The sequence below is a fragment of the Colletotrichum gloeosporioides genome, assembly GCF_011800055.1.
Source record: "Colletotrichum gloeosporioides strain Lc1 chromosome Unknown consensus_57, whole genome shotgun sequence".
Classification (NCBI taxonomy): domain Eukaryota; kingdom Fungi; phylum Ascomycota; class Sordariomycetes; order Glomerellales; family Glomerellaceae; genus Colletotrichum; species Colletotrichum gloeosporioides.
Genome location: NW_025544702.1, coordinates 266,084 through 290,994, shown reverse-complemented (window position 1 = coordinate 290,994; position 24,911 = coordinate 266,084). Strand labels below are relative to the sequence as shown.

Genomic DNA, 24,911 nt, shown 5'->3' with positions numbered 1-24,911 from the left:
AACCAATGGGCGTAACGATTGACATGAACAGACGCTGTACCCTCTACAGTGCAGAGGACCTTGGCCGCTGGGTGAAAGGTACGCCAGCGGATCCTTACCTCAGCCTCAAATTCTCAGGATGGTAGAGTGGAGACGCGTCTTGCTTCCCACGGGATTGAAAGCTTACCTCAGCCAGCCACATGTCTGGTTCAGCCACGGAGGTGACAGCCATAATGAGGCTGAAGTCTACCTTCTAGAATTTGATGTGCGGTGCGCCCTGAGTGATGTGCATTGCGGCTGTCCACACAATCTCAACGCCGTGGGGAAACAGCGACCCGTGACGTCCGTCCGATGATCCCTGCAGGAAAGGGCCGGGCCCCCAATCGATTGTGACAGGGAAGGGCAGACGGACAGACGTGGACACGGGGGCGAGCAATGTTTCCGAGCAACGGGCGTCCACTCGCAGTTCCCTCCAGGCTCCGGTTCGCCTGCCTTGTGGCCCTGTGGGCTGCGGTGAAGTACCTACTTGGACACTAAAAGGTGCCTACCTACCAATACCACCGCAGTCTGAACCGGTACTTCACAATGTGTTGTCACTTTTCCCGGCGCCCGCGACTCGGCCGCGTTTCAGCCGACCATGGCCGCCGCCTGCATTGTGTGATGACGGTTGAAGGACGAGAGTGCTCTGTGTATGGCACCATCATATCTTACCTAGGGCCATCAAGAGAAGAGACATGGGAAGAGTCTACATACCATACACTCAACCATCACTGCCTAGACTGAAGCATGTTGGCAAATCTCATCTTCAGCCCATGAACGGATGACGTAGTGTTGGCCAACTATGTTCTGCGCGTCTTTGCACGCGAGCGTTGTTTGCCCCGGCATCTGCGCCCAGGAGTTGAAATTTTTTGAAAGATCACGTCCGCGCATATGGCTAGCCACCTTTCAGACACACGGAGGCTGAAAGGGACTTATTAGACCTGGGCTGTTGTGCACTGGGGGTAGCCAGCATCTCACCGCTGGATCGACAGGCCGCTTGTGACGGCCCCGTCCATGGCTGGTTGAGAGAGGAGATGCAGAAGTACGGTCGAGTGCGGGATCGAGTCATTTTGAACCAGCAGCTAGGAATACCTAAACAGCAGGGTTGCTCGTCAGCAGCCGGATGTCGCATGATTGCTAAGGAACAAAACGAAGTAAGTGTACCATGCCATATGGCAGTTGAGGAAAGAGGGGAACGGCTCAATAACAAGAGGGGAAGGGCGGCTAGGAGTTAGCACAGAAGCAGGGTGTTTTACAGATGGCGATGTATCTCTTCTACAGATTGACGCAGAACGGTACCACGGACCAACGACCGGAAGGTGGAGTCGCTGTTAGATCTTTTTTCCTCAGTGTTTTTTCTTTTCTTTTCTTTTTCTCCCCACCTCCAACATCAGAGGAGATTAAGCGACACTTTCGCTGGAGGCCGGAACCAAAACAAGAGGCACCTACCTTACCTAGGTAGCTAACGTGCCGCAGACTGTAGTGGGAGCGTGCGCGAACGAGAAGAAGTGGAGCGTGGCACCGAACCCAGCCAGAACCGCCAACGCGCACTAGCCACCGGACGGGTACTCTTGCCCGCCCGCATCCCCATGCGACGGCGCCGTCGCCGGCTCTTGTTCCTCGCTCCTCGTTCCTCTCTGCTTTTGCTTTTCCCTTTGCCTTTCTGATTGCTTGTGTGATCTGAATCTGACAGTCACTCTGATGTTCGGGCTCGACCTTCCAACACCCCCCTTTTCCTCCACCCTTTGCCTCACCGTCGCTGCCCTCACCTCTGCTCTGCCCTCTGTGTCTCTCTTTCTCTTTCTTTCCGGCTCTTCCTAGCCTACTGGCCGGGCCACCTTACTCAGTACCCATCGCACCCAACAAGCTTGTTGTTATTGACGGCACCTCGCTGCGCTGCTTGCCCTACTCTATCTGCCCTGCCGAAGGTTCCAAGTCATCAGCCGCTCTCGTTCCCGCCGCCGCTGCCCAGGTCCCAAAGGCCCCTTCCTTCCCTCCTCCCCCCTCCACCCCCCCTTCTCCCTCCGTGCCCCATCCATGTACGTCTGCGTGCAGGTTGTACGGACAGGTACTTGTTAAGGTACCCTCGCCCGGATCCTCTCTCCACACCTTGTCTTTCTTCAACGACACTTCTCATCTCCCGTGGACAGCGAAAACCCTTTCAACCCTACCTTGGAGAAAGGACTATTCAACCAGCATACACCTTTACAATTGCCATGGTATAGAACATTTTCGCTCATGACTTTCTTTGCTTTTATCAACCGTCTTCTCTCCTCCAATTCCTTGTCTCCGACCACCGATACCGACACCGACACCGAAATGGACGCACCTTCCTCCCCTTCAAATATGGGTGTCGACGCGCATCAAAACACCTCATCTCCCTCCGACTCGCCCCTTTCATCGCCTCTGTCGCTTCTCTCAAAGTCGCCTTCAATACCGTCATCCCCTGAAGCCGATCTTGACGCGTCAAAACGTTACCCTTCCCCGACCTCCTCCATGCCTTCGGGTGCTCAGTCACCAATCAAGCTAGAGACCGCCGATGAATCCGTCCCCGCCATCAAGCTCGATGACCCTTCCGACTCGATTAATGTGAACTCGAGCGACGCCAACGAAGGCCAGCCTCCCCGAAAGCGTCGCAAGATCACACCTCCCAAGGAGCGCACTACGGAGCATCTTGACTTGGAGAGCTGCAGCGAGAATGACGAAAAATTGGCCCGCCTGGTCTCCGCCTTGAAGAAGAGGAAGAAGATTGTCGTCATTGCCGGTGCTGGAATTTCCGTGTCCGCAGGCATCCCCGATTTCCGGTCCAAGAAGGGTCTTTTCGCAACTTTGCCCAACGATCACAAAATGAAGGGGTCCGGCAAGCATCTTTTCGACGCGTCTGTCTACAAACACGATTCCTCCACTGAAAAGTTCCACAAGATGATTTGCGATCTGTCCAACATGGTCAAGGCCGCCGAGCCGACGCCTTTCCATCACCTACTAGCCTCACTTGCCCACGAGAAGCGATTATTACGACTCTACAGCCAGAATGTCGACTGTATCGATACCAGCATGGAGCCTTTGAGGACGGCTGTTCCTCTCAACACGAAGGGACCCTGGCCAACGACTATTCAACTGCACGGCAGCGTTGAACATATGGTATGCTCCAAGTGCGCCGACATCAAGCCTTTGAAAACAGAGCTTTTCGTGGGTCACGAGGCTCCACTATGCGAGGAGTGTGTTATGATTGACACACTCCGAACTCAGTACGAGCAGAGGAGGAGCCACGGTATCGGTCGCTTGCGACCCAGAATGGTACTCTATAACGAGTTTAATCCTGATGAAGAGGCCATTGGAAAGGTTTCCAGCGTCGACCTGAAGTCGCGTCCAGATGCCGTGATTGTTGTCGGCACTAGCCTGAAAATCCCTGGCGTCAGACGACTCGTCAAGGAGCTGTGTCAGGTGACCCGCAGCCGCAGGGATGGGTTTACCGCATGGATTAACACCGACTCGGAACCTCAACACAACGATTTCAAGGACTGCTGGGACTTGGTTGTCCGAGGAAAGTGCGATGATGTCGCTCATTGGGTCAGCTTGCCACGGTTCGATGAGCCTCAGAGCGCGGATAACCCTTATCTTAGTGAGGAGGATGAGCAGCAACGTCGGGCTAGGCTTTTGAGAGACAACTTGCTGGTAACTCTCCCCGGGTCGCCCACCAAATCCGACTCTGGATCTGCAACCGAAAACAAGAAGCGTAAGCTTGTTGACCCCATCCAGAGTATTCCTACTCCAACGGCCAGTCCTAGAATCAAGGCAGCCGAGACAGGGAAGAAAGGACCCAAGTCAAAACAGAGCAAGCTCTCGTTTGGTGGCCAGCAACTCGCATCAGACACCGATGTGTCAGCCAAAAAGGTCAAGAAGACAACGGTCAAGAAACCTCGCAAATCCAACGGCAAGAAATCTAACGAGCCGCCCAAGAATGCGCTCAGCCAGACCTTCAAGACTCAGAAGAATCGCGAACTTGCCGACATGCCTCAAGAGACACTCGCCGGCAAACTGGACAACCAGCATTACAAATTTGCAGAGGACAAGCTTGCTTCTCTGCTGCCACCTCTGCGACCCGAAGCCCAGAAGCCGGCCAAGAACATTTATTACCCTCAAAAGCCGGCAGCGGAATCTGCTCACGATGACAAGACACCGTCATCAAAGTTATTTGAGAACATCAAACGGCCCGCATTGACAGAGCGTCCGAAGTCATCGCCTGCCACCAGCAGCACGTTGGAAGGTATGCAGAGCGACATGCGACCGGCAACACCCATGCATGAGCGACGTAAATCCGAGACCATTTCGCCTCAGTCTATTCCTAGGGGGATGGAGCAGCTGGTGGACTGAACACGAAAACAACGCCCACCTTATCGGTGCAGCCAACATTGATATTTGTTTACATTTTATGCATAGAGGACGGATTCGTCATGCTGGTACCGAAGCGTTCGGGCCACAACCAACGATCATTGGGATGCTGTTATTTTTATGGGAGGAGTTGGCCTGGATCATTGTTACGCCGTTTTCTAGCTATGTACATAACGTCGACTCCTTGTACAAAGGCGCTCCTGCAGTTGAGGTACGAGCCATTATGATCTGGGTAGGACAGGCGGAGGCTTCCTCAGGCGGGCTCTCAAAACCTCACCGACGTACAAAGAGGCGCAGAGAGCATGGGCCAAAATAACGGAATAGAAGGCGTTGCGTCTTCGGTTGCGAGGCAATATCGTTAATATACCACCTGATATGCACCTGACCTTTGGGCCCATTTCCAGATTAATTCATGTGCGGTCTGGTTTTGTTGGGGATCCAATGGTCACACAGTACGGAGATGGAGATACTGCCCAGCAACAAGGGCTCTTCATTGTCAAAGATGGCCGGGCCGTGCGGTACGCTACATACGCCAACAGGTCTGTCTAGGCGCGTTCTGCGGATCTCGGCCTCAGGCGGTCCTTGACAACATCAGTGACTCTTCCAATTGCGTTGTTCTTCCGTTCCTTCATCCGACGGCCGACGGACATGGCCATTTTTTCACATTCACATTCGCAATGCAGATTCAACAAGAAACATTAAATAGATTTGGAAGGCGGTGTATTCCGCCATCTCTTCGTGGGGGCTCTGCGCTATCGAGGGGCGTCTTGTCCACCGCCAACCCCGTCGTAAGGGTCCGCGCACACCCCATCTTGTTCACGAATCAGGGCTCTTCTGGCCGTCAAAATACCTAGACACATGCAGGCCCCTTAATTTTGTGCTCTCTGACTCCCCTCGCTGCTTGCAAATACTCTAATGATGAGGACATATGCTCTTTCCATGGGCTCGACAGGTCCAGCGTGACTCACGGCGAGTTCCGATCTGGGCCCAACCGACAAGAAGCCGAGCCATGTGGGCACGCGAATCCACGTCCAGTCGAACACGGCTGACAAGGCTGCTCACTGACAAAGACAAGGCCAACGTCATGTGACCGCGACCTTGACGTCTCTGATGCTTCTTCCGCGAATCAACGGTGTCACCTGGTCCGCACGGTAGATGTGCCTTTCTCTCATCTGCCCCTAATGAGACCAAAGAGCAGGGGAAAAGACACGATGCTTTCGCAAAACTCCAAAACGGGTCGTCCTGTACCATGCAAGTCCGGGTATGTTGTAGTTTATCATTCCCTCGCCTCGACAAAGATGCCGTCCTCCCTAAGTACCGAAACGCCGGGCCAATGCTGAAATAAACACGAATCATGACTTGATCGAAACTCTGCAGAAGGAAAATGCCATCCGCTTTTCTGTGTTGTTTTATCATGCGAGATCTTGCACCTAGGAGGCGGCAGCCGTGCCATTCGCCGCCACGGCAACCGGCTTGTCTCCATTTTGCTTCTTCGCTTCTCTGTCCCGCAGGACTCTATACATGGCGCTCAGTCGGTCGCCTGTCACCTCATTGCTAGTGCTGTCGACAGGCCAAAGATTCGCCAAGAATTCCCTATGATTCTGTTAGTATGTGGTGACTTGAAAAGCATCATGTCGATGTCTCATACCAGAAGCGGTTCTTCAGCGAGTCATCGCGTTCCTTGACGAATTCGCGATCCAGAAAATTGCCAATGACAATCAACTCTTCGCCGAAAATCTTGGCCCGCTCCTTGCTAGACTTGACTCTTTCCTTTGTCGTACACAGGATAGCCTCAAAGTTTGCTCGAACTGGCTTAAGCAGATACCATAGCATGGCATCTGCATCTGTCTCCCGCTCCTCCTTGTTGTCTCCCATCCTGCGCAGCTGGTCCAACCGACGCAGGGCCTGGTTACGGCGATCGCTGTCGGGTTGGTTAGTTCTTGGGGTGTTGCTCGAACGGCGGCGGTCATCGCCATGCCGGTTGTCGTCAGGTCGGCGAATCTTTTGGCTGCGTTCACCCTCATCACGGTGTCTGCGCTGATCAGCCCTCGGAGATTGTTGCTCATCGCCATTATTCTTAGTACGGCGAGTCTCGTCCATTCTCCGATGCTTGGGAATGCGGCCATCGTCATGCCCGGAGTGCTTCCGCTTTGAATCAGGTCGCGGCGTGCCTCGCTCTTCGGCATTGCTGCGGCTACGGTGGTGCTCGCCGTGGCTGCGTTCTCGATCCCTGTAAGAGCTGCTCTTCTTTAAAGCCGGTGGTGCAGGGGACGCGGCGGCGCTACCCACGTCACTGCGACGGTGTCCGTTTGTCAATCGCTTGTTATTGCGATGGTGATTTTCGACAGTTCGGTGGGCCAGTGGGTCTGTAGAGTGCTTGGCCTGGAGCACAGAGAGCAGGTACTCCGAACGGCGGACCAGATGAACAGCACCGGGGGAGCTGACGCCCTTGTCGGAGGCCTTGTTCCGCTCTTCCTTCTTCTCAATACGGTGTTCTTCGAGGAAGAACTTGTCCCCCATGTCCAGCTGAGGGTCGTCTCGGATCTGTGTCCACGCGCCAAAACCATACCGGTCAATGCCAACAAGCAGCATGCCATCCTCTCGTGCGCCCCACTCGCAAGTGTAATGGGCAGCCTTAGTCGCGTCGGCGAGGCGAAAAGTCTTGAAGTCCTCATTTTTCTGCAAGATTTGACGAAGAAGACGAAGTTGCTGCGGCCTCTCTATTGCGGTTTCGGCGTTCATCTTGCGAACTTCGCCGAAGTCCACCAAAACGGCCTTTTTGTCCTTCTTGGTCAGGGACTTCCCGAGCTTCCTTTCGTCATCCATGAGGCGTGCGCTGTTCTCGTCGAGTGCGTCGCCACATCTCTTGGTGAAGTCATCCAGGATGGATTTCAGGAAGTCGCGGTCACGTCCTCCAAGTCTTGCTTCTTGAATGATCTCATCGCCGCGGTCTTCCATTGAGCCGTACCGAAAGAAGGCTTTGAGAAGATTGCGCGTTTCCTTTTCATTGAGTGGCCGCTTCGGGTCTGACAGTAAGGCACGTTGCTCTTCGGCCTCCTGCCGTTGTTGTTCTTCTCTCTGGCGCTTCTTTGCGAGGCGGTCCGACCGGTCCGTCTCGCCTCCATGCCTGTTTTTGATCGTAGCCCTCCGTGGTGCACTCTCAGCAGCCACCTTTGCGAGATACTCCTCATTCTTCCGATGGTCCTCCTCGGCTTTGATGACGGCAAGTTCCTCTGCAGGAATAATCTGATCCCAGTCCAGTGTGAGATCGTCCACCTTTACGTCAGTGTACTGCATGAAATTGTCCCAGTCAATGCCACCGCTGCTCAGGTTCATCTTGTCATCAACCTTGGTCTTAGTGACTTCAGCGTTCTCCAAGATGGAGTCAATGTCCAGCTGTTCAAGTCGTTCCTGGTTTCCGGTCTGCTCAAACATCTTCTGAGAGCGCATCTTGAGGATCCACTGGATATCTTCTGCAGAGTTGGGTCCGTCAACCCTAATGCCTTTCTTGTTCATCTCGTCGCGGAAAGCTTTTCCATCATCGGTGACGCCAGCCTGAATAGTGAGATATTCAAGAAGTAGCTTGTTGCGGGCTCGCTCAAGGACTTCTTCCTCGACAGTTTCTTTTGACACAAGGCGATAGATGCTGACTGGTTTCTTTTGGCCAATTCGGTGAGCACGGCCCATCGCTTGCAGATCAGCTTGCGGATTCCAGTCAGAGTCGAAGATGACGACAGTGTCTGCAGTCATCAGGTTGATACCGAGACCACCGGCTCTGGTAGACAGGAGGAAGCAGAAATCCTCGCTGTCCTCGGCATTGAAGTGATTAATCGCCAGGCGCCTGGGGCCTGCGGCAATAGTTCCATCAAGACGTTGAAACTTATACCCTCTTAAAACCATGTAGTCGCTCAGGATATCCAGCATCTTAACCATCTGACTGAAGATCAGGACTCGGTGGCCGTCCTTCCTGAGCTTTGTCAATAGCTGGTCGAGAAGCATCATCTTTCCACTGCTGGCAATCAAACCCTTGATCTGGTCTTCACGACGGGTACTACCGGCCAGCACTCTGTCTTCGGCACCGGCAAACATGTACGGATGGTTGCTGACTTTCTTCAACTCCATCATGATATTCAATAACGAGTTCTTCTGGCCGGTCGCGTCAGAGAGGGCAGCATAGTTTCTGGTCAGGATGTTCTTGTAGTACTCCAGCTGGACATCGGAAAGCTCAACGCGAATAATCTTCTCAGTCTTCGGCGGCAAGTCTGACTCGACAGTCTCTTTGGTACGGCGGAGGATGTAAGGAGCGATGGATTTATGTAAATCTTGCAACTTCTCCTGTGCGTCGTTTCCTGCCAAGCTCTCGAGCTCCTCGTCAATGATGACTTTGCCAGGGTTCAAGAAGTCCATGAGTGCCGAAAGTTCAGCCAGATTGTTTTGAATAGGTGTGCCGGTGATCAAGATTTTGCAAGGAATTCCGAAGCTCACAAGTCTTTGATACAATTGCGATTCCTTGTTCTTCAGACGGTGAGCTTCATCGACGAGGAGGGCCTGCCATTTGATTGTCGAGAGGAACTGCCAGTCTTGGAGAATCATCTCGTAGGAGGTAATCAGAGCGTTGAACTTGGGCTTTTTGGGGTTGCCGTTGACGATGAGTTCGTTTTCACGAATGGTATTGCGAGCAGTCTCGTTCCCAAGATACACGACATAGTTCATGTCTGGAGACCAATTGTCGAATGTATCTCCCCACGCTGGAATGACACTGAGGGGAGCAACAATCAGGAAGGGGCCCTCTTGCTCCCGTTCATTGCGGAGCCAGCTGAGGAACGAAACACTTTGAACGGTCTTTCCGAGACCCATTTCATCGGCGAGGATGACGTTGTTGGCGCGGGTCCAGTTGAGGCAGAGGAAATTCAAGCCCCTCAGTTGAAAAGAGCGCAGCTCGCCGCCCTTGATGTAATCAGGCTGCGCTTCCAGCTTCGTCATTCTTGTTCGCGTATCCGGATTCGACTCTTTGCGGTCTGATACCCATGAGCGCGAGGATCGGTCCAGATACTGGTCGATCTTGTCTTGGAACTCTGCGTTGATAGCAGATGCGGCTTCCCACGTACACTCGTCGTAGTAGCAACCCTTCCACTTGACGAGATATTCATCCCCGTCATCGCCGTCTCGCACTGCGACAACTCTGTCTACTTTGGTAAAATCCTCCAACGCCTCTTCTTTTCGCTCGCGCTCCAAGAAGAATTGTTCCTTATTTTCGGGTGCGATGTCATCACCGAATCGGATGTAAAGTTCGTGTTCTACGACCGATCTGTAGTAGTTCTCGATCCTGCGGTAGCCTCGCAGACCGCGGAGTGTGTCTGTGGTCTCCCAAGTGTCGTGCATATGCGATTTCCCTTGCCACTTAATATAGTATTCGAAGTCGTCTTTGCCGGAACTCCATGAGAGGTCGAGGTCGTCTTTGAGCTTGTGCTTCAGGACCTTATCGATGTAGGGAGAATCGTCAACGACGTCTGCAGCATAGTAATTGGGTGTGAGCTCGGACGCGTCTTCATCCTCATCGTCAACGTCGCTCTCTTCGTATGCTCCTTGCTGCACCTGGGCGGCCCGCCTACTGGACCAACGCTTCTCAGCGAAGACCACGTTTGGCTGGGCTTCGCGCTGGCGCCGTGCCTTCTTTTGCAGGCTTTTTGCGCGTGCACCGCCATAGTTATCAGAATCGGAATCGGAGTCGACGGACGGCTGTCGTGCGGGAGTACCTCTTTTTGACGCTGTAATGCCGAAGTCAGTCTGATGATGCGGAAGGCATCGGTGAGGAGGGGTGTTTTACATTGTCTTGAGGTTTCTACACGTCTTCTCTTGATAGTCCTTCGGTTAGTAGGAACGACGTCGGAATCATCATCAGAGTCGTCAGAAGAATCGACCTAACATGGCGGAATCGTCAGGAACAGCCCTCGAGGCGGGGGAGATTGAGGTACTCACCATCTTGCGCTGCTGTGTTGGGCGAGACTATAGCAGTGATTAGTGGACAGACTCGTCCCATAGATCGCGAATCAACATACGCTTCTTCTCAGGCCATACAGCTCTGGATTTGCCTTGATGTATTCGTCTTCTCTTGCGGCGACCTTGCGCTTTGACGGACGTTGAGAGTCGTTGGAGCTTGAATGAGCATCGCCAGCTCCGTCACTCTGGACAATGGATGCCGCGTCATCATCCATGTCGAAGTCTGCGTCATCAGAAGCATTATTATCATCACCGAAGCTGTCGCTCTCGGCGAAGTCGGGTGCTCCGTTGATGTACCCGGTCGAGTCGTTGGGATCCGGCGACGGCGACGATGAAACAGGTACTGCGGCATTATCGTGCACATCAGAGAGGTCACTATCGCTCTGGTGACCACGGGCGACTATTGGAGAGGGAGAACCGCCGTGCGGCGACCGGAACCCGTTTGTGGGACCGGGTTCGAGGGGGCTAGACATGACGATGGTCTAAGTCGAGGCTGCCTGCTATATAGATGGAACGGCATTAGCCATGTGCCGTAACGGTGAGAGGCATGGGCGCAGAAATAGCGTAACGAGCCAGCTCTGGCGACAGGATATGCCATCATAGAACAGGGGAAAGCGCAATATTGATGGAGGAGGAACCCTCGTCGCATCGCAAAGACGCGATCGATGGAGACGAGGCTGAAAGTTGATGGCGGTGCCATTGTGCCCATCAGACGTAATAGATGCGCCGTGGCATGACTCCAGGGCATCAGAATCAGGCATGGGAGCCATCTTCATCAACCAAAACGATTCCATTGGCCACTAAGGTCATGGCCGATATGGATGTCAAGATGCCAGCGCGCCAGCTCGAGGCTGAGGTGATGGTTCGCGACGGGGATTTGGGCCGGCCGTTGCAAGGCCAGTATGATGGGTGAAGGGGCAACTTACAAGTCATTAACATGTGGCCCCCAGGCAGCAAGTACCATTGATCTGTATCAGATGAGGTATTGAAGAAGGATATGGACAAGTGACGTTGCGTGGGTTGTCCAGAGCCTGGCGGGTGAAGGGTGGTGGTGGATGGAAAATGTACTGGTGGAGAGGCAGGAAAGAATTGAGGTGGATGCACGGGTGAGGTACAGGTGGTTGTAGCGCTAGCCGCACTGAATCACCCCCGAGAAAAGTGTCGCACGTGATGGCCTCAGGCACCGATCCGCTTTGGAGCCTTCAGCGAGCGGGCGACCCAGCCGGAGGGCAAGAGCACCGGCAGTACGTACCTAATTGCTATCGATAAGGTCTAGGTAAGCGTAGTCCGACTCTCGCCGGTGAATGAGCGAATGAGCGACAGGGGTAGGAGGATGGGGGACACGGCCTCCAGCCTCAGCATCTGGACTTCCATCAGCCCATCCCAGGCCCGTCAACCGCAACCACAGGCGCACGCGCCGCCGCGAGCGGGCATAGTTCACCGAGACTCGGAACCCCGCTAGCGCCGCGATTTCACCGCTCCCGTCTCGTTTCCCCACTCTTAACATCGCAACTCCGTTACTGCCGATTTGATTAACACATGAGAGGCGGGATTCGACAACATAAAAGATCGGCTGACTGTCAGAATTATTTGGCGAGGGTAGAACAAACGTACTGACTATAGTCTACTCTGTGACTTGATCGGCTGATGCCTGCCAGATACCGATTTCCGAGCCTTCGCCCAAGATCAAATCCTAATGTCAGGAAAGTTAATAGTACCTAGGCAGACAGTCGTAGAATCTGCCCTGGGATACCGATAAGTAAGCTAAAGCAAAGTTTCAACTGGAAGGCTTGGTTAAGTTCTGAACAGAAATTAGTGTTTCGATGTGTCCAGAATCTGGAAAACGAAGAAGCGAAGACTGCGCACTGACATACGACTTTTTCTTTCGCTTTTGTCTTTCTCTTTCTGACCGGTCACTCCTTTTTCTCTGCTTGTGTTGGTTTTGTTCTACGAAATCCTTGCTAAGCAAGCGACAACCGCCCTGGGAGACTGGAATGCAATGGCGGGCGTCTGCGCAGTCATCTTGGGCAAGTCGCTATGCGCTCGGTTGGCCAGGGGTTGGTGGACAGCTGCCAGATGTAGCGGCAGAGACTTCGAAAATACGTCTTCCGACAGAAGCTCCAGACTCCAGATACTCGAGGCAATCGACTTGGATACGTTCTCCATGGTTCGATCGAACAAGCACAGCGTTGGGGAGTGCATACATAAGGTATTCTGGCAGGCATTCGTTAGGTTGGCAAATAGGTAAACAAGCGGTCAACGGTCTTTCGGACGAGTGCATAGGCACATTCCAAACTTGTAGTGGTTGCTGAGCGCACTCTACCTAGGCCTGGGAAGCCGGGCGTTTGGCCTCACCCAGCACAGTGATGTCAGGTGTTTCGAAAGTAGCGCAAGGTACTATTTCTCGCAATTTTGGTGTCTGATTACTTGGACAGGACCCAAGAACCCTCACTGGCGGGGTAGTGTGGCAGGTAGGGTATCGAAAAGTGCCCCGCCAAAAATTGGGCGATTCACACCAGTGACGGCGCACACAAATTGGATGACCGACTGCTTTTCGCTGCCGCAACCGTGTTTCTCGTCTCCGACACTTTGCAACAACACCAAAAATTCTCTTCTTCCGTCATCTCCAGAAGGCCAGGTCGCGACGCCTCGACAACCCTCGCCGCTTTGCCCGGTCCTGCAAATTTAATCCCGTCTCCTCCCGACTCGACCGACCGAACTCTCTCGCATTGCCTCGCTGCGCTACGCTCCCGCCCTCCCCTCTTCTTTTTTTATTTTTATCTCCTTCGCGCGCAGAAAAAAAACTGCCCCACCAACCCTCCCATCGTTAACCCCGCCTCGACCAGTCGGGCACCATCATCACCATGTCGGACAAGCTCACCCGTGTCGCTATCGTCAACAGCGATAAGTGCAAGCCCAAGAAGTGTCGCCAGGAGTGCAAGAAGTCCTGCCCTGTCGTTCGCTCCGGCAAGCTCTGCATCGAAGTCAGCCCCGAATCCCGCATCGCCTTCCTGTCCGAGTCGCTATGCATCGGTTGTGGTATTTGCCCCAAGAAGTGCCCCTTCGGCGCCATCACCATCATCAACCTGCCCACGAACCTCGAGACCCAGGTCACCCACCGTTATTCCGCCAACAGCTTCAAGCTTCATCGTCTGCCCATGCCCCGACCAGGAAATGTGCTGGGTCTCGTCGGTACCAACGGTATTGGAAAGAGTACCGCTCTGAAGATTCTCTCCGGCAAACTCAAGCCCAACTTGGGTCGCTACGACAACCCTCCTGACTGGGAAGATGTCATCAAGTACTTCCGTGGTTCTGAGCTCCAGAGTGGGTGAACCGACCTCCAAAAACTTGGCCCTTATCACATGCTGACCCCTTTTTACAGACTACTTCACCAAGCTCTTGGAGGATGACCTCAAGGCTGTCGTCAAGCCGCAATACGTCGACCAGATTCCCCGTGCCGTTAAAGGCCCCCAGAAATCCGTCAAGGCTTTGATCGACGCCCAGAGCTCCCTCGACAACAAGAAAGAGGTTTGCGACGTTCTTGAGCTCAACCATATTATGGACCGTGAGATCAACCTCCTGTCTGGTGGAGAACTGCAGCGTTTTGCCATCGGAACTGTCTGTGTTCGCAAGGCCGACGTTTACATGTTCGACGAGCCGTCTTCCTACCTCGATGTCAAGCAGAGATTGGCCGCCGCCCGTATCATCCGCTCTCTCCTCCGTGACGACGACTACGTCATCGTCGTCGAGCACGATTTGTCTGTCCTAGACTACCTCTCCGACTTCATCTGCGTTCTATACGGTCGTCCTGCTGTTTACGGTGTCGTCACCCTTCCTCAGTCCGTGCGTGAAGGTATCAACATCTTCCTCGACGGCCACATCCCCACCGAGAACCTGCGTTTCCGCGACGAATCCTTGACCTTCAAGCTGGCCGAGGCTGCCGATGAGTTCGCTGCTGAGAAGTCCCGTGCCTTCAAGTACCCCAAGATGGAGAAGACACTGGGCAACTTCAAGTTGAAAATCGACTCTGGCGACTTCACTGACTCTGAGATCATTGTCATGATGGGAGAGAACGGAACCGGAAAGACCACCTTCTGCCGCATGCTTGTGGGCGCACTCAAGCCCGACAACAAGGCCTCAGTCCCTGAGATGAAGATCTCCATGAAACCCCAGACCATCACTCCCAAATTCGAGGGCACTGTTCGTCAGCTCTTCTTCAAGAAGATCAGGGCCGCTTTCCTGTCTCCTCAATTCCAGACCGATGTCGTCAAGCCCCTCAAGCTGGATGACTTCATTGACCAGGAAGTCAAGAACTTGTCCGGTGGTGAATTGCAGCGTGTCGCCATCGTTCTGTCTCTGGGTATGCCTGCCGACATCTACCTCATCGACGAGCCTTCTGCCTACCTCGATTCCGAGCAGCGTATCATTGCTTCTCGTGTCATCAAGCGTTTCATTATGCACGCCAAGAAGACCGCCTTCATCGTCGAGCACGATTTCATCATGGCCACTTATCTCGCCGATCGAGTCATTGTCTTCGACGGCAAGCCCGGTATCGATGCGCATGCGAACAAGCCCGAGTCTTTGCTGACCGGCTGCAACACTTTCCTCAAGAACCTTGATGTCACCTTCCGTCGCGATCCCACCAACTACCGTCCCCGTATCAACAAGCTGAACTCTCAGCTCGATCAGGAGCAGAAGCTGGGTGGCAACTATGTAAGTTTCATCGGCAAAGAGCGTGGCTCGACCACATTTACTAACTGTGCATGTAGTTCTTCCTGGACGACGGAGACAAGACGAGTTAAAGAGGGCATCCACAAGGATGGTTTTTTCCCTCTGCGTCACAATGCATTCGACACAGGCGTTAAGGGCGTTCAAAAGGGGCATAAGCGGCAGCTGGGGAGGCGCGCTTCCGGCGGTCAGGATCACGGTTTGGGTTTAGAGGCCGGCGCGTCCGAGGACGACGACGCCGAAGGCTAACAACGGCGACGGCAGTCTATCCCCTGTTGTCTGGTCCTGCGGAGAATGACGTGGGTTGATCCCGCTGCGTAGGGAAATTCCTGATTCAGGTCCGAGCCACTTCTTCCTCGGCCGGCACATTCATTTGGGACACCTAGACTCCGTAGATTGAGGGACAATGGATCAAGCAGGATGACTGCCGTCAAACCTTGTCATCAGCAATGTGCTGTGGCAAGACTCGTGCATATTTAGAACATGGCAAGATATATATCACGTAGCAAAATAAGAAGGAACAAAAGACCGTTGTTAAAAATGCTAAGTACGTTTTTTATACTACCTGAGATGTGCGCACCTGCAGTTAGGTCAAACAAGAGATATACATACAGACCAACCGAGTACCGGGAATGCCCACTCCTGAGGGTGGTAACGGATGAAACGCGGGAAGGGCGTACGGCAGATGAGAAATGCCACCCGACGAACAGCGCGCCGGGAAATGCAAGGAGGAACAGGTATGTCTGTAGGCGCAGCAGTCATCACGCTCTCACTGACGGCTGGTGATTTCCGATACGTACTCGAAAGTCACTTCTCACGCTGGTTGATTCCCCCTCTGACCCTCGTTGTGACAGGCTCAGTCTTCCTCGATCTCGCCTTCCTCGGAGCCAGAGTGGACCCCAGCGTCGTCCTTGTTATTCTTGCCGTTGTCTTCGTTGCTGCTCGCAGCAGCGGGAGCTGCGGCCGGGGGCGGAGTCCTGTTTTTGGTGCGTGCATCACGTTGGGGGGTGCGCTCACGAGGTGTTCTTTCTCTCCTCACTCTCTGAGCCAAGGTTAGCGAGTCGTTCCAACGAAGAACATGCTTGTCCAACACAGGTGACGTACCTTTGAATCTCTGGAATCGCGACGGTCATCCTCATCTTCCTCGCGGCGACGCCGAGATCCAGATGGGCGCTCGTCCCCATAAGGGAGCTCATCGTACGATCCCATTCGTCGTCGGTAAAGCCTCTCGCGCTCCTCTTCCCTGTCCCTCCTTTCGCGGTCGTAGTGGCCATCATCATCGCGGCGGGAACGATGACGGTCATAGTCGCGGTCTCGGTCGCGCTCGCGATCTCTGTCCCGCTCACGCTCACGCTCCCTCTCGCGACGAGGAGGTGGCGACAAGCGGCGATCGCGATCCGAAAGAAGGCTCTCGGCCATGGTCGACTTGCGGTGGTTGCGCTCGCGCTCTGCAATGGCTTTACGCCTATCCGCCTCGTACGCGTCTGGCTCTGGGCTACGACTTCGCCTAGTAGCACGACCACTGCTACGATGAGATCGCTCACCTCTAGATCGGGGTCTCTCACGGTACAGATCGCGTTCGCTGGAGTCGCGCCCACGGCGCCGGCGGCGGTCGCGATCAGCCTCTTCCTCCTTCTCACGGAGTCGTTTCATGTGCCTATCAAAGGCTGAGATGCGCGCCTCTTCCGAGGTGACTGCCAGGAAGGCAGGGATATCCGCAAGGCGAGATTTGACCTTCTCGTACGTGTCATCCAATGTGATGGGGGGATCCATACGTTTGAAGTATGCCCGGAGATCATCGGCCGCTCTCCGCTGCTGTCGCTCGGACTGGCGCTCCTCCTCGGACCGCTTGGAGGACCGTCTCTCCTTGATCTGCACGAACATCAGCTCCGGCAACAAGCGATTGTTTTGAGACAGGCTTACCCGTTCGAAGATAACCATAAGCGTTTCACGATCAATGTTAGCAGTTCGTCGATTCTTCTTGATAACGGCGTGGAACTCCTCAAAAGTAGTTTTGGGGGTGACATCAAACTGCTCATCCTGTGAAAGAGTTAGTGGGCCGCACACAAAAACGGAAAACACGGGCAACATACTTCAAGGACATCCCCAACGTCATTCTTGGCACCGCGGATGGCTTTTTCCTCCTCTTCGACGAGGTCCCAAAATAGTTCCTGGGGCGTAGAGCCGCCCTGGCCGGCCATGTTCTTGTAGCGATCGTCGTTCTCAATGAGGGGGTGAATCAGGCGCCACTTTGTACCGGCATTAATCTTGCCGTCTCTCCTGAGCTCATTAAGGAGCGAAAGGAATGCGTCACGAGCCTTGCGCTCTTTACGGAACTTCTTGTTCTTCTGCTCCTGCTTAGAGTCGTTGAAAGCACGTTCCAAAGCCTTCATGTGGTTTTGGAATGCAATCAGGATGTCAAACTTGCTCAGGGTCATGTACTTCTCATCATTTTGGAAAGGTGCCGTGGATGAAATAAGCCCTTGGGCGTCCGACCAGCGTGTGTAAGGCTCCAGGTTGAGCTTTGGCAGCAAATCAATCAAGCCGTCCATAGCGGTCTTGCGCATGGCGGCCTGGTTCTCCGTGTGCGCCTTCCTAAGTTCGATGATGTACTCCTCGAAGAGCTGACGGCGCTCGGATTCGTTATTGGTAGACCGGAAAATGGTCTCGCCTTCGATCATAGGCCGTGCCGTCTTCCACCGGGTGTAGTGCTTGATCTCGGGATGGCGTTTAAGCATGGTCTCGAAGTCAGTACGAAGCTTCGTCAGTCTCTCCTTTGCGCGCTCCTTGTCTTGGACGATCATGTCATCGCAGTACTTTTCGAATGCTGCCTTGCGATCCTTCGGGTCCTTTATCGCCCGATACTGAGGGTCCTTCGCAATGGCTCGCAGCGTCTGCTCCCATGTCCAGTCGGGTTGAACACCACTACGCTTCAGCAGCTTAGTGAAAGCAGCTTCGGCTTCCTCCTGTGTAGCAAATTCGGGCTCGTTGCTGGCGGGAACGAACGCCTTTGCGTTTGTGTCGTTGCCATACGTCAACTGGCGCGACTCGGGGAATGTTTCACGATCACGGTCGCGATCGCGATGGTCGCCACGGTAAGAGTCATATCCGGAGTTGGAGTACCCACCAGAAGGTCCTCCTCGGTCGTAGCCTCGATCATTCGTGGGACTGCGCTTGTTAGCTAGCGAAGTGCACTGGGGTGGTTGTTTGCGTACGCAGATGTTGCCGGACCATTAGTAGCTCCCAAAGCCGCCTTATACGCCTCAGGCATCTCCCATGAGCTCGTCTTCGTCTCGGTGTTGTACCAGTACTTGCGACCGCCTTCGGCAGTATACTCCTTCCACGGCTGATTGGCAAGCGCTCTCTGTAGATCAATTAGCGATGGTCACACGTGTCGCGGGTCAGTTCTAATACCTCAGCAGGCGTCATCATGTCCTCGGGTTTGGTCCATTGCGTGACCTTCGTTGCGGGGTTGTAATAGTAGGCTCTGCCGTCAGGCGTGCGATGCTCCTGCCACGCCGCGGGCGGCTGGCCGTACGGGCTACCGGAGCCATTCATGGCGAATTTGTCGTCCGTGGCTGATCCGTACAAGATCAGTGCGAAGCTCGACAGCTTCTTGTCTCGATTTTGATGAAGGAATGGGTTTGGAGATGATCTGGCAAGCGTCTCGAGGAGAAGAAGCAGCAGGTCGTCACGCGGCAGGTACGCGAGAAAAGGCTGCGAACAATTTGCGAATGCACGGAATGCGCAATTTGGTCCGGGGCACGGACTGGGGTAGCTTGGAGGATGAGGGATCCACTGCCCGTCCAGCATGCTCCGTGTCCCCGCTGAGGTAAGCCAAACAGGGGACCTCCAATCCCATTCAGAGCCAATCAACGCTCTCAGTGAGACCGGCTGCCAGCACCTCACCTCGATACATCGGAGCTTTCACCGAGACCCTTTACCGCACTACAACGATACTTGCGAGGCAAGACTTCAACCGACTGTCTCTCTTCTAATCGTAAGAAGTAAATCGTGAAGCTACTGACGCTCAACACCCGAGTTTGACTAAGCAGCCTGTCCGGGCGTCTCCTATACCTCTTTATGCGGACACAGTTGTGAAACTGACCCTCACCAACGTTCCACGATTGAGCATGAGAAGCTACGTCTCACAGCACATAAGGTAGCCCGGCATGGCTACGAATGAACACAGGCGAGAGCCTCCAGAGGTGGAAGAATTCATCGAAAACGCCTTTCTCACATACATCATTCCTAAGGCAACCAATTTGAATCTCGAGGAAGCGTTCAAGGACGTTGACGACACCCAAGCTCTATTTGACTCCATCGAGCGAAGGGAAAACCTCTTCTTCGGTGTGTTTCTCTTCTTACAGTTTACAAAGGATTCGGAATAATAACCTGTGCAAGACGAAACGGTTGATGTGCTTCTCGTGCTTAGGGCACCTCTTGTCGACGAAAAGACATTGCGCTCTCACTTCAATCGGCTAGCCATCTCACTCGAAACCCAAATCGTCAACAGTCACGCCGCAGACCGGGACCACCCGTCGACAGACATCATCTTCCAAGGCACAATCGAGGATACTTCGGACCCATTCATCGTCGTTGACGAACCTGACGAGGGAAGCGAGGACAGTAGCAAGGACGAGACCGAGACCGAGAACAAAGCAGAGGCCAGAAACAGGCCGTCGCATATCTACGCCGTCTGGAAGCTCCCCGTCTTCCTGGCTCGCCCTCGTATCCGCCTCCAGGGCCCCTTTGCGGTCTTCAGCGCCTCCGCCGGCCTCAAGCCGGCCTCGGCAGCCGCGTCGGGGACCTCCACGCCGGAACGCACAGCGGGCCGCAAGAATGGCGGTGCGTATCTTCAGTCCGGTGTACCTTCGGGTCTCAACCTCCTGGAACCATTCAGCAGTGATCCGGGCTTGGGCGGCGTCGTTCCACGACTCTCAGCCCTGCGCGTCTCCCGGGTTGCCCCAGTCACTCAGCCCAAGGACCAGACGCGTCCCCTTCGCGCCCTCAACAGCGTTCGTGTGCGCATCTTCCCAGCAGTTCATACTCGCGTGCGATTCTCCCGTCCAAACACAATGCCCACTTCTCCAGCACTCATCGCCCTCCTCGAAGTTGATTTCACATCTTACTTCGACTGCCCCGTCGAGCTGACAAGCATTCGCCTCTCGGTCGCAGATGGCGGCATGGTCGAGGACCTCAATGCTTCAGACACCTCTGGTCTTTCTCTTCCCATGTCTTGCGTGCCACACGACCACGTAACCTTCCTCTACCGCCTCTCGCCACCACAGCAGCTCGATCTCCCATCATCCAAGAACCCAAGCCGCGATCTCGATATCCACATTGAAGCCATCGTCCAGAGACAACCTGGCCTCTGTACTCCCCGCCTAACCATGAAGTGGTCCACAACCCTCGATTTCACCCTCCCCGTCAACCCAGGCTTCAACGCTGCAATGCAACCGATGCAGCCCATCCAGCGTTCGCACCGACCTTCCCAGCTCTCCATCAACGGAATAGAGGCGGCGCAGTCCCTGGTCGCACCGGCAGTCAGCAGACCCGATTCCCTTCCGTCTCTCGAAGCAGCGACACGCTCAATCGAAGCACCTCTACCGGAGCTGGGCATCACCATGACCTTTTGCGGCCCTGAAGGTCCAATTTACGCCGGCGAGGTCTTCTCATGGACGGTCTTCGTTGTGAACCGTAGCGCAGACAAGACCAACGTCCCGGCGGCCCCCCCACGCAAGCTGGCGCTCGTCGCGATCCCGAAACGCAGACGCAACGAGGTCCGGCTCATGCGCCCGCCCTCAACCAGCGGTCGAGGCAAGACGGCATCCGATGCCAAGGAACTCGCCGACGCGGTGCTTGACGAGAACGTACTTCACGCAATGCAGCGGAACTCCGTCGTCGAATCGACAGAGGTTGTTTGCCTGACCGCCGACTCTCGTGTTGGCCCTCTCGCTCCTGGCGCATGCCACGTCGTGGAGATCAAGTTCTTACCCCTGAAGGAGGGCATCGTGGGCATTGAAGCCGTCAGGGTCATTGATCTTGGGTCTCAAGAGCACGTAGATGTGAGAGACCTGCCCATCATGTTCGTAGAGAAGCGACCGGAGGAACAAAAGACGGTATAAACAGACGAGGAACGGGCATTTTCGATTGAGAGCAGCGAATCCGTTTTCCTTTTAACCCTAATCTAACCCCGATGACTGCTTCGTGCCATCCTCTCGGGGGAAATGCAATGCAATGCTACCCGAATGCAAAAACCTTGGCTCCAAGTGATGCTATGGTATGTCATGTTTGTTCGTCAAGCTGATCCGATTCATCTTTCTTTTCCATTCCATCCACGACCCGGCAAAAAGTTTCAAACCCACTTGGTATCTGTTTGCCTGATAATTCCATACACGCCAAAGAATGCAAATGCAAATGCAAATCATAACAAGTCGTCAAAGTCATCATCCCATCCTAGTCTTTCGTATATCGACTTCGGCTTCTCTTGCGGCGGCGGCGATGGTGGCGGGATCGTCGTCTCTGCATTGGCCATTGGAGTCGCCGCCACCTCATCGCCTATTACATCTCTGGTTCTTTGTTTGCATGGCGTCGCCGGCAGGCCAACGTCCGGTGACTGCGACCGTACTGGATCAGGTCGCTCACGAATCACACTGGCGGGCACGCTCAAATGTTGAGACCTCGCAGGCTTCCTCATCATCAGCGGCGATGAGGGCGGAATGGCGTATTCATCATCACGCGAAGGTCCTGCAAATATGCCACCACGCTTGACTGGTGTGGCCTGAATAGCCGAAGACGGTGTGCTGCCCAAAACATTGATATGACCTCTCCGCGGCCCAGTCGAGGGAATTCTCGACGCGCTAGAGGGGGGAATGCTCGACATCGGTATCGACATATTACTAGCATTTTTCGATTCCGCCAAGGCATCTCGGAAGCGGTGATTCGCCGGCGTAACCTTAACCTGAACTGTGTCAAACAGAGGATGTCTTGTCGGTTTCTTGGATTCTGGGAAGAGTCAGTAATGTAGAGAATCAGCTAGTAGAGGACAGAGCCTACTCTTAATCGAAGACAAACCACCCGAGGTTCGCTTCTCTGCGTCCTCCACTATGGCCTTGCCCGCTAGCTCACGGTTGGGCTTTCTGAGAGCTGTGATGGCATCCTTGAGCTCGGCCTCCACCATAGCCTTCTTTTGCGCCTTGGCATCATCCAAGGCGGTCAAGCTGTTACTCCTAGAAAGTAGGCCAGTCCTCTCGACTGAAGGCCGTCGATCAATGTCGCTATTCTCACGCTTGAGTCCCGGGAGATTGGCTGCGGTTGCGGATCTCAATAATGCAATAGCATTGCTAGGGCCCCTGGAAACGCTGCGACGAGACTGTTCTTTGAACAAGGCCTTCTCGATATTCTTTGACGCAGCCTTCAGAGTTGGCCGTTTCGCAACTGCACCAGGCTTCGCATCCGACTTGCTAGATGAGGGTTTTGTCTTGGGTTTTGGTGGAGCAATGATGACAGGGCCACCAAGCTTGCGATTGATCGAGTCACAGATACCAGGCAGTCGGGCCGCGAAGCTACGGGCGTTAGCATAGAAATCGGTGATGCTATTCCACGAGGACTTACAAGGGCATAATGATATCGGTGCAGAAGTCCTTCAACGGGTCAGCGGACGCCTTCTGAGCCGATGCGCCGTCAGCAGCCACAGACACCTGAGAATCCTCAAGAAGCCTCATCTCATCAGAGGCTGTCGACTGCCATATGCACAAGCGGTCGGCGTGAACATCGGCCAGCACGGGGAAGTTGTGCTTGCTGCGTTTCTTGGGCTGCGCCTCAGTAGCGTTCTCGGCCTCCTCCATCGGCAAGCCTGGTAACTGACTCTCTCCCTCTCCGTCAGCTGCTCGCAGCGGTTCCAAGGCAAGGATCTCAAGAACGAGGATCATTTGCAGCTGCGTCTCACGGGTCCTGAGAAGGGAAACATGAGACTTGATCTGAGCCGGAGTAATGGTTGCATCGTCGTTTTGAAGCTCCGGTTTGCTCGAGTCCCACCACTTACGGACGTGGTCGTCCTCGCCAGGGTACATGCCGTATTTGCTCAGTTTCATCTTTTTGGTTCTTCTTTTCTTGGATTTGCCTCCTTCATCAGAGCTGTCGACGTGTGTCTTCATCTTGGAAATTATTTCAGGTACTGTCTCACGGTACTTCTTGTCAATCTGAACCGTAGTCATGACGAGACTCTTGAGAAAGTCTATGAGGTCGTTCATATTCATGGTACCGTCGCAGTCGAGATGGAATGCGGCACGCGCTCGAGATAACGGCCCCTTTGCAAAATACGCCAGAGACCCCTGTGCCAGGTCAGCAATGTATCCGCCGAGCGGCGTCCAAGAACTTCGCCTACCATCGACTTGTAAAGTGCTTCCATGTATTGCGTCCTGATGTTCTCCATGATCTCGCCGGCCGTCTGCGTGGCGTTGAGCTCCCTAACCGGCTGCGGGATCGCTTCAACTGCGTCCAGGTGTGTCCCAATCCACTCGGCAGGCTCCGGCTTCGTCTCGACCATCTGGACTGGATTCATGCTTGGGTTCAGAACGCTGGGAGTCTGCGGTCGCGAGGCATTGTCGTCATCGGACCTAGTCCTCTTCTCCGCCCTCGTAGCTTCGTCAAAGGTCGACACGGACTGCGAGCGGCCTCTCTTGCGCACAATTGACTGCAGCGCCTCGATCGCCATCCTCTTCTCTTTATGCCCTTTGTGTATCCCGGGAGTCGTAGTCGGCAGCTCCCGTTGTGCCTGGAGCAATTGGGTCTGTCGCCCCTCCTCTGCCTGCCGCATGTGCACGATGTGTTTTCCTGTTACCGTTGCATTCTCGGCCAGCGCCAATAGGTCCGCCCGTGAACTGAGCTTGAAAATCGCGTACAGCGCATTGCCAGCGGTGGCCGCGCGTTCAATCGCGTAGAGGGCTTTGGAGGCATCGTTTCGTGCAATCAGGAGGCTCGGTCTGTCGGCGACTCGGTCTTCGAGGTCAAGGATCTTGATATGTGACTCGTAAAACTGGCTGGAGGGCAATTCGCCATGGGGCACACTAGAATTGAGGCATGATAGAGGGAGATATTCGCGAGGGAGCAGCATGAGCGGTTGCAAGGTACATGGCTTCGACGTCATGCTCGACGGGTGCGCCTACACGCGACGGTCAGCCATTTACACGACGCGACGATACGCAACCCACGCAGACGGCAACTTACCTTTATAGCAATGGTGGCCTTGAGCAAGTCGCCCATTGCATGAGAGGCACTACGTTTCCTCTGCACACTTGGCTTGGGCTGCGGCGTGGTTCCATGCTTGGAGTTCAAAGAGCCATCGGAGCTGGGTGTGAGGATTCCCGATCTTTGACGCGACGCGTCTGAGGGCGGGAACAGCTTGGAGGAAGACATGAATTCATGGAAGGGGTATTGAAATAATAAACTTTTGAAAAAGTGCTCTTTAAAAGGACATTGAACTTAAGCAGAGTACTGTACGCCTGACGGATCGTGGAGTAAGTGAATTTGCAGCGCGCGCAGATTAATTGTGTACTAAGAATGACATGGGGGGGACGAACAAGCACAGAGAAATTGATTGCGCCAGCCCGCGGGCGGGAATGTGTAGGCATGTGGCGTCACGCGTCGCACGGTACGTATTACAGTGCATATCCAGCGCGTTTGTGGCCCGTGTGGAGCGCGGGAAGCGGCCGGGGCTAAAATGGAGGGGCACGAAGAACCCCGCCTCGTCATCAACACTAACAACAACG

The 24,911-nt window shown here is 54.4% G+C and overlaps 6 protein-coding genes across 6 annotated transcripts; 3 read left to right on the top strand and 3 right to left on the bottom strand.

The window, feature by feature from the left end:
• Positions 1 to 2,337: 2,337 nt before the first annotated feature.
• GCG54_00009709 (NAD-dependent protein deacetylase hst4) lies at positions 2,338 to 4,959 on the top strand (the record flags this gene model as incomplete). The annotated part of the gene is made up of 2 exons (XM_045409649.1): positions 2,338 to 4,383; positions 4,888 to 4,959. 2 exons carry the CDS (start codon positions 2,338 to 2,340, stop codon positions 4,957 to 4,959), a joined length of 2,118 nt encoding a protein of 705 aa, XP_045262173.1.
• An 881-nt stretch (positions 4,960 to 5,840) lies between these two features.
• Positions 5,841 to 10,883, bottom strand: GCG54_00009708 (Chromodomain helicase hrp3; the record flags this gene model as incomplete). The annotated part of the gene is made up of 5 exons (XM_045409648.1): positions 5,841 to 6,003; positions 6,059 to 10,178; positions 10,238 to 10,331; positions 10,390 to 10,416; positions 10,470 to 10,883. The coding sequence occupies 5 exons, from the start codon at positions 10,881 to 10,883 to the stop codon at positions 5,841 to 5,843; spliced, it is 4,818 nt and encodes a 1,605-aa protein (XP_045262172.1).
• A 2,391-nt stretch (positions 10,884 to 13,274) lies between these two features.
• GCG54_00009707 (Translation initiation factor RLI1) lies at positions 13,275 to 15,387 on the top strand (the record flags this gene model as incomplete). The annotated part of the gene is made up of 3 exons (XM_045409647.1): positions 13,275 to 13,734; positions 13,793 to 15,123; positions 15,199 to 15,387. 3 exons carry the CDS (start codon positions 13,275 to 13,277, stop codon positions 15,385 to 15,387), a joined length of 1,980 nt encoding a protein of 659 aa, XP_045262171.1.
• A 607-nt stretch (positions 15,388 to 15,994) lies between these two features.
• GCG54_00009706 (Pre-mRNA-processing protein prp40) lies at positions 15,995 to 18,696 on the bottom strand (the record flags this gene model as incomplete). The annotated part of the gene is made up of 6 exons (XM_045409646.1): positions 15,995 to 16,180; positions 16,243 to 17,010; positions 17,062 to 17,178; positions 17,232 to 18,306; positions 18,354 to 18,502; positions 18,553 to 18,696. The coding sequence occupies 6 exons, from the start codon at positions 18,694 to 18,696 to the stop codon at positions 15,995 to 15,997; spliced, it is 2,439 nt and encodes an 812-aa protein (XP_045262170.1).
• A 614-nt stretch (positions 18,697 to 19,310) lies between these two features.
• Positions 19,311 to 21,266, top strand: GCG54_00009705 (uncharacterized protein; the record flags this gene model as incomplete). Its single annotated transcript, XM_045409645.1, has 2 exons — positions 19,311 to 19,488; positions 19,543 to 21,266. The coding sequence occupies 2 exons, from the start codon at positions 19,311 to 19,313 to the stop codon at positions 21,264 to 21,266; spliced, it is 1,902 nt and encodes a 633-aa protein (XP_045262169.1).
• Positions 21,267 to 21,565: 299 nt separating this feature from the next.
• Positions 21,566 to 24,558, bottom strand: GCG54_00009704 (uncharacterized protein; the record flags this gene model as incomplete). The annotated part of the gene is made up of 5 exons (XM_045409644.1): positions 21,566 to 22,146; positions 22,198 to 22,706; positions 22,756 to 23,474; positions 23,528 to 24,304; positions 24,370 to 24,558. 5 exons carry the CDS (start codon positions 24,556 to 24,558, stop codon positions 21,566 to 21,568), a joined length of 2,775 nt encoding a protein of 924 aa, XP_045262168.1.
• Between the last annotated feature and the right edge of the window lie 353 nt (positions 24,559 to 24,911).